The sequence below is a fragment of the Impatiens glandulifera genome, chromosome 4 (genome assembly GCF_907164915.1).
Source record: "Impatiens glandulifera chromosome 4, dImpGla2.1, whole genome shotgun sequence".
NCBI classification, from domain to species: Eukaryota; Viridiplantae; Streptophyta; class Magnoliopsida; order Ericales; family Balsaminaceae; genus Impatiens; species Impatiens glandulifera.
In genome coordinates, this window is record NC_061865.1 from 28292647 (window position 1) to 28301381 (window position 8735).

Here is an 8735-nt window from a genome sequence, read left to right on the forward strand (position 1 = left end):
GTTCGTGGAAATGACCTTTTTTATTGATCTTTCATTTCTTGCATACATCAACTAAGTCATTAATTATGAATTGACACCAATTTAGATTTTGGATATTATTGACATCAAATACATATTTCAAGATTTTATACCTACAGATACAAAAATTGGGTAAGAGAAGTATATATATAATTTAATGATGTTTTGGAATGTAAGTTTTGGGAATAACTCTATGTCTACACTGTTGATTCTATGAGGTCCACGGAAAGTTGCTGACAACATAGACTACAAAGTCTATCTTAAAATTATTTCTAGTTACTTTGTTGTTTAAATCTTCTATGGTATTCCAGTTGTTTAGGAACGTGACTATTTTGTTTCATTCCACATCGTCTCCTCTAGTCCCTAAATTGTTCATCATATTCGGGGTACATTGTCTCGTTTCTAGTAGACTCGATAATTTCAATCTCCCATATAGAGATGCCTAATATGCATTGAACATCCTCTTCATATATTTTGACTTCCTCGCCATTCTGTAGGATGATTGCACACTTAATGTAGTCGAATGACCTAACGTGGTGTCGAGAGAGTTCGCTCGGATATTTTGAAAGGCCAAATTTAAGAAGCCCTCCTAAACTTATGGCCTTCACGGCCTCATTTTGTTATTTTGTCAATTGTTGAAGTATATTGAAAAGGGCCATTGACGAGGTCCTATTCAAGAAAATGTTGTGACTAAATATTTTTGGTGAGGGAGCGGAGGGTGCGGGGGAAGCTGATGGAGTTGCACACCCTTCATCATCAGTTGTAGCAGTAATTACCCACAATGATAAATTTGTTATCGAGGGTCGACGATTCCTTTTATATACACTACAAAAATACAGATAAATGAACAACGATTAATAGATATAAAAGTGTTGAAAATTCAAGTTTTATTTAAACACTTGGCCAAAAATATAAATGAACCACAATTAATAGATGAAAAATCAAGTTTTATTTGAACACTTGGCTAACAAAAGATAAATGAACCAAAATTAATAGATGAAAATTCAAGTTTTATTTGGATAAAATAATCTTAAACATGCCCATGTTTGGGATGAAATAGTCCTAAACATGAGCATGTTTTGAACTAAATAATCCCTAACATGTCCATTGGGACAAAATGGTCCCTAACATGCCCATTGGGATGAAATGATCCTGAACATGATCAAAAGGACAAAATAGTCCTAAACATGATCAAAATGTAACATTTGTGAAAATTTCTAGAACCTATATAATTGCAAATTCAATGTTGATGCCATTTCTAAACCGATATAACTGAAATTGTAACAAATTAGTTTAAGATTTGGAAATTAGTTTAAGATGACTTTGGCTAGATTAGCAAATTTGTATAACTTTGGCCAGATTTGCAAAAATCTATATAACTTTGGTCAAATTTGCAAATCCAAATATCTTTAACCAGATTTACAAATCTATATAACTTTGGCTAGATTTACAAATTAGTTTTAAGATTTTCCCCTGTAACTCGGTTTTGTTATTATCATTAACCTGTAATTACTGAAACAAACACCTAACTTATAGCACAATATCATTAGTAGGTCTATTCTAATATTTAGGTTTTTGTTTTTAAATGTGTGACTAAGGTTTTGTAAATGGATACAGATCTAGAAACCCTAAAACATAAATAAAAAAGTTTCCTAATATTAAATCAAGTTCCCAAACATGGACATGTTTGGGATAACCCTAACTACATGAAGATTATGTTTGAAAACTTACCTTCTATTAGTGTTGGACTTGGAAGTAGTTGAGGGAAACCGTTCTCCTGAAAAGTAAAGGTAAAATGATGTTTCCTAATATTAAACATGGACATGTTCGGGATAACCCTAACTACATTGAAGGCTAACCATTTTTGAATTTGTTGAAGAATATACGCAGAAAGAATGAAGAAATCTGGGAAGTACGAAGTCGCGGAAGAAAGGGATACGCCGAAATCACCGAAGTCGCCTAAGTCGTCGAAGAGAGGTAAACGACGTCGAAATCGCCGAAGTCGTCAAAAAGAGGAAAACGCCGAAATCGAAAGTGAAGATAATGAAGAAAAAATTGAAGATATAGGAAAAAAAACTCTGGGAAGTTCGAAGTCGCGGAAGAAAGGGATATACCAAAGTCGTCGAAGTTGTCGAAGAAAGGGAAAGAAACACTGAAATCGAAAGTGAAGATAATGAGGAAGAAACTGAAGAGACGGTGGAGGGAAAATTAAAAAAAGAATACAGATTAAGAAAATTAAAAACAAATTATTATTAATTTATTTTTTTAGTCCACCTTGACTTTTTTTCTCCACGCTGGCTTTCAGGTGGGGTCGTTGGGTAGTCGTTGTCAAGCGTCGCTCTTCTTTATATTATTCTATTTAAATAGTCATAACCAAAATATATCACATCACCCTCTTTTTCTCTCATCATATTATTTAATCAAAATATTAAAATACTTTTTTATTTTAAATTTTTTTATCATTATATATTAATACTCTATTAAATTTTTTACCAAAAAATTATTTATCTCAAAATTATCACCGATCATTAGAATAACGGAAAAATTATCATCAATCATTTAAATTACCGAATTATTTAAATAAACCGAATCCAAGATGCTTAAAAAAGAATAATTTGACCACTTACTATCTTGAATATCATCATCTTGTATCAAATATAATAAAAAAAACAAATTGGAAAAATCTTTATCCCTAATCCCTATTAGCCTGATTGGTTAGAGACTTGACTTTGGCGTGCTATCCAGTTAATAATGAGTTGACTCAGTCAATAATAAAGCAATATTCATTTTTTTTCCATTGCTGATCTCTCCAAATCAGAACCCAAAACAGTTGTGAAGAAAAAATTGACATCAAGCTATATATTTGTACTCCTACAAAATGAGGAATTAAAATTTACATAATAATAATATAGTAATGCAAAATAATAATATAGTAATGCTTAATTAGATGATATTAGTGTGAAGAAGGAAACAAAAAGAGGTCATAATAATAAATTCACATTAATTTTTTCTCTTTACATATATAAATATATTTTAAATGTAAGTATAAATTAGTATTAGTTGTGTCTATTTATCCTTAAAGAGTCTTTGGCTTAGTGCAGTTAACAACGCTCTAGAGTATTGTCTCGACGCCATCTTCCATTCTACTCCGGTTGTCATCATAGCTCGGAATTCGCCATAGCTTATAGTTCCATCCTATACGCGATCATTAATGAATCATTTACACATATACATGAATTAATTAATGATTCGTTTATTTAATAAAGAAGTAGTTAACCTTATCTAAGTCGACGTCAAATATGATATCGCGGATTATCTGATCATTGTTAGCAACAATAATGTTGTCCTCTAACAAACTTTGTCTAAGTTCCTCAAATTCAATGTAACCGCTCCCATTTTTGTCAAAGTAATTGAACGCTCGTTGAAGCTGCTCTTCATCTTCGTTTGTTATTCGTTTAAGGTGAACTGACATTGTCACAAATTCTTCGCAATCCAGCATTCCATTCCCATCAATATCCGCCTAATTTTCATGTTAATTTTCATGTTAATATATTAAAGAAAACTTATATAATCATATATGTATTACTTACAGCTTCCATTAGCAATTTGGCGTCGTTATCGGGAACATTTTGGCCGATCATTCTTAAGCCTTCTTTTAGCTCTTCTAAACTTAAATGTCCATCTTTGTCTGTGTCCATCATGTGGAACATTTGCTTTAGTCCAGCCACTTGTTCTTCTGGTAAGTTGTCTGCAACTATCTAAAATCATATACACAATTTTATTTGTTTGAGTTTGATCAAATTGATGATAAAGAAATTGAATATCTAAGCTAAGCTACTTTTAACTGTTTGATTTATGTAATATCGTTCAAAGAAAAATAAATTTTCAAATCAAAGAAGGTTAATATTTATCAGGGTAAAATGTTAAAATATACTTATTATTTTAAATTATTATTAAATTAAAAGTAAGATTGATTTTTTTTACTAGGTTTCCTTGCACCTAGATTCCAAGTTTTGAATCTGGATTTTGTAAAATAAATGTTTTATAAATATATTTTAAATACTTTATTCAAATAGTAATCCTACCCATGTTAGGGTATGTTTAAATAAGTGAATTGAAATTAGAATTGGTATTGGAATTTCAAATTCAATTTCATGATAATTGACATTATTGAATTACAATTCAATTATTATTATGATAGGAAAACTATAAAATTATAATTCAATCACAATTCCTATATTTATATAAAAAAAATCATATATATTATTTTATAATAACTCAAGTGTCAAGATATTTTTTTTTAAGTTTCGATTTTCAGTAAAAAAAATATTGGTTCAGCATATTAACTATATATATTAAAATATATATCGGATCAAAATTTTAACTTTCTAAATTTAAAAATACGTAAAATATTGATTTAACATGTTAACCTTGTTAAATTAAAATATATATTAGTTTAAAATATTAACTTACTAAATTAAAAAAATAATCGGTTAGATATTTTAAAATCCTAAATTTAAAAAGAAAAATATCGATTAAAAACATTAATCGTGTTTTAAATGATAAAATAATAAGTTATTTTGTTTGAAAAAATATTAAAAATATAAAATTTGAAATTTTAGTTCCGACATAAAAAAATGGAATTGAGAACTATAAAATTTCATTATATTATATTAAATTACATTAGAATTAGAATTAGAATTAGAATTAGAATTAGAATTATAATTATAATTATAATTATAATTATAATTATAATTATAATTCAAATTCTTAATATTAAAGGATATATTAAACTTAAACTTAAGAATTAAAATTAGACTTTCTAATTCTTAATATTAAAAGATATACCAAACTTAATAATTGAAATTAAACTTTCAAATTTCAAAACATAAAAATTAAAATTTTATTTTATAATTCTAATTTCAATACCAGAGTTACCAAACACATATCTTAATTATATAATTATATGTATTAACAAATTTAATAATTTTAATTTAAATCAATTTCACTCATGCTCTATATATTTTCAAATATAATAATGAGGCCTAAGTTAAGTATTTAAAATATGATTTTGAATAAATCAAATAAAATTACTTAAATTTGAAGGACTTGAAAAATAAATGCTTATGAAGTTAATTGAATATTTTGAAGAATTAGCAAATAAAAAGGAGAAAGTGATTATGTTCATATTTCATAAGATTCAGTTTTTGATTATTAGTTATATATTTTTAAAGTTGTAATAAAAAAAATTCATTCAAAACTTAATTTAAAATCATCGCTAATTCAGATCGAGTTCAGGTTAACCGATTGAGCGATACTCAATTGAACTTGACCTGTATAAAAATGATCTAACTATCTAACTCACACAAATATATTTTGAGTTATTTCAAGTCGACCTGATTTGAACATATTTACTCATCACGTTAAATGGATCATCTCGAACCCAAAATACGTGAACTAAACCTAATTTTTTTCGTGTTCGTTTTTGTTCGTGTTTTTGTGTCAAGTCAGAAATTGAACTTCTTTTATATATAAAGAATAATTTAACCATGATAATAATGATTAATTTTGAATATTAAAATTGTTTAGAATGTTTTTAGAAGATTAATGAGTTGAGTCTTTGAAAAGTAATGGAATTGTCTGATTTTGTTTATTTGAATGAATGTATGATAAAATTAGACTTACACTGAGAGCCTTCTTCTTGAATTTGTTCATCAAAGCAAATTGCTTAATTCTGGCTCGAACGTTCTCTCCCAGAGGAATATCAGGGACTTTATGAGCATCATGAATCCAACGATGATCTGCGAGTGAGAATCAATGGTTCAGATCTGAAAAAGAAGAAGAAGAAGATGAATATACTGTTAACCTAGGGCTTCCGCAACGGTAAGGCGACTGAAAGGATTAGGATCAAGCATTCCTTTAACAAGTTCTTTAGCATCTTCTGAAAGTTTAGGCCATGGATCTCTTTTAAAATCTAGTTCACATTTAACTATGGCATGCGCAATTCCTTCTTCTGTTTCTGCGCTAGTTTCAATTTCAATCAACGATTAGTTGCCATCGAAGATCAGATCAGATCGATAAGAAAAAGAAAGATAGAGATTACCTGCCCAAAAAGGAGGAACGCCACATAGCAAAATGTAAAGGATGACACCGGTACTCCATACATCAATTTCAGGTCCATAATTTCGTCTCAGAACTTCCGGCGCCATGTAATACGGACTCCCTACTATTTCATTGAATTTCTGACCTGCAATATTGTTAACCTAGCTAATTCAGCTCAATCGGTTGAGAAGAAGAAGAAGAAGAATAGTGCAGGATTAAGGCAATCGTATGAACCTGGCTTGAAGAAGATTGAGAGACCGAAATCGATTGCCTTGAGTTGAGCATTTTCAGAATCGTCTGCGTATAAGAAGTTTTCTGGCTTTAAATCCCTATGAATTACTCCATGCTCATGGCAAACCTGCAAATCAAAACTAAACAATGATTTATCTTCTTTTTTTCAATACTAGTTAGGTTTGGAACTCCTATATTTTAATGAATTCTTGCTTTATTGTGTATGTAATTTAATCTTATATCATTTTTAATCCATTTATATGAACAGAGAATTTAGTTTATTTTTTACAATATTTTTTTTTCATTTTATAAAAAAATCTAAATATATATATATATTTTGGTTAAATCTAAACAATTAATTTTTTAGCCTACATTTTATTTACAAGAATTTATTAATTCAATAATATTTTTCATTCAAAATATAAAAAAAAAAAACTCACTTTTTACTTGTGATATGATAATGACAAAATACATAGTTTTCAAATAATCTCAATTTAATTATATTATTGATTATTTGTATTTACCTGTATAATTTGAATTACTTAATACATTTTTCATTTAACTATATTATTTATGATTTTAATATATACCTATAAAATTAGTTATATATTTTCTAAAATTAGAATTTTTTTTTTTTGAAAAAAAAATTAGTAAAAATCTTCACGTAGTACTAGTACAATCTAAATTAATTGACAATTAATGATATTATAATAACATGAGAACTTTATAAGGTTAGTTTGATGCAACCATACAAGCAGTGCCTCTATCCACTAAGACACCGCCACTTATACAAAGAGAATAAAATTAAAAAATAAAGAGGTGATGTTTCACTTTTGTGTATAAGTGTCATTTTATAAGTAGAATACATGCACGCACAGGCTGTATGGGTAGCATCGAAATAATCGCTTTATTTATCAAACAAGATTTACTTAAAAATAAAAGTATTACGATTGAAAATATATACTAAAATTATTGGTCATTTCTAATTAGCTATTATTTATAACTTCATATAATGTTTATATGTTTATTTACAAATACCAAACTGAAATACATAATTAAAATATGAATAATGATTTATAATGCAAATTTAAAATTATCTCTATTATTAAATTTTCATTTAATTCATAAAATGACATATAATTCCTTATAAAATTCTTTACATTAATTATTATTTGTAAAATATTATTTTATCTAAATTAATATTTTAATAAAATATTTAAAATAAATTAAAGTTAAATATTATATATATATATATATATATATTTTTTCAAATATGGCTAATTGTAAAGTACCTATAAAGTTAACTTAAACCTAAATCATTACATTTAATTCAACTTAAAATATTTGTTCCTCATTTGAGATTCTTATTTCCATTTATAAACATTTTGTTTCAAAATCTTAAAATTGTGATTAGCATTTACCTATATTATATTCTTAATAATCATGATCATGATCATCTTACCTTGACTACCTCAAGGACGGTCCTTGTAATATTAGCTGCACCACGTTCAGTATAATGACCACGAGCAACAATCCGATCAAAAAGTTCCCCACCCAAACAAAGCTCCATAACAAGATAAACATCTTCCTTATCTTCAAACACTTCTTTATACCTAACAATATTATCATGTAAAGGCAATCGTTTCATTATCTTAACCTCCCTTCGTACATCTTCAACATCAATCTCTGTTCTCAATTTACTCTTGGATATTTTCTTACAAGCCAAACTCTCACCGCTATCGCGATCTACACACTCATACGTAACGCCGAATTCTCCTCTCCCCATTTCCTTACCCAATTTGTATTTTTCGTTTATATCTTCTCCGGCTACGTCTTCCAAACGGAGCACATTCGAAGGACGCGACCATTTCGTTCGACCTTTACGCCCACCTCCGCTTGTTGCTCCGCTCTCCCCCTGTTCTTCTGGGGATTTTACGATGCGTTTGTTTCTGATCCTGAATAAGAGCGTCGCGTTTGAGGATACACAACCCCCCATTTCGGTAATTGAAATGGGGTTATGTTTATTTCAGGATTTCTTATCAAATTTTATCCTGTTTCTTCTTCTTCTGATTTTTCCAGAAATGTGAGAAATGAAACCAAACAAGGTAGGTGAAGGTGATGATCAATCAATGATGAGAGAGAGAGAGAGATGAAGCTAAAATTGGAGAATGGGTTTTGTCTGGTAAAAATGAGATTTGAGAAGAGAAGACGGTTATGGTTATGCCTTGTGAAAATAAATAAAAGATTTGTGAATGTTATATTTATTATAATTTACTTTATATATATTTCTTCCTTATTTACTTTTTGGATATCAAAAATAAGTTTTTTTTAAGAAGGTTATGGTTATGCCTTGTGAAAATAAATAAAAGGTCCTTATTTACTTT

At 28.3% G+C, this 8735-nt stretch overlaps 1 protein-coding gene across 1 annotated transcript; it reads right to left on the reverse strand.

Annotated features, from left to right (window-relative positions):
- Positions 1-3044: 3044 nt before the first annotated feature.
- LOC124934412 (calcium-dependent protein kinase 24) lies at positions 3045-8371 on the reverse strand. The gene is made up of 8 exons (XM_047474939.1): positions 7814-8371; positions 6355-6478; positions 6122-6265; positions 5885-6037; positions 5704-5819; positions 3609-3776; positions 3296-3538; positions 3045-3213 (listed from the first exon to the last, which is right to left on the reverse strand). The coding sequence occupies exons 1-8, from the start codon at positions 8345-8347 to the stop codon at positions 3085-3087; spliced, it is 1611 nt and encodes a 536-aa protein (XP_047330895.1). The 5' UTR covers positions 8348-8371; the 3' UTR covers positions 3045-3084.
- Positions 8372-8735: the final 364 nt, after the last annotated feature.

Coding starts and splice junctions, on each gene's coding strand:
- LOC124934412 (XM_047474939.1), bottom strand. CDS start 8,347: ATGGGGGGTTGTGTATCCTCAAACGCGACGCTCTTATTCAGGATCAGA. Junction 6,479..7,813: donor CCGTCCTTGAGGTAGTCAAG/GTAAGATGATCA, acceptor TTTGATTTGCAG/GTTTGCCATGAGCATGGAGT. Junction 5,820..5,884: donor TACCGTTGCGGAAGCCCTAG/GTTAACAGTATA, acceptor TCTCACTCGCAG/ATCATCGTTGGATTCATGAT.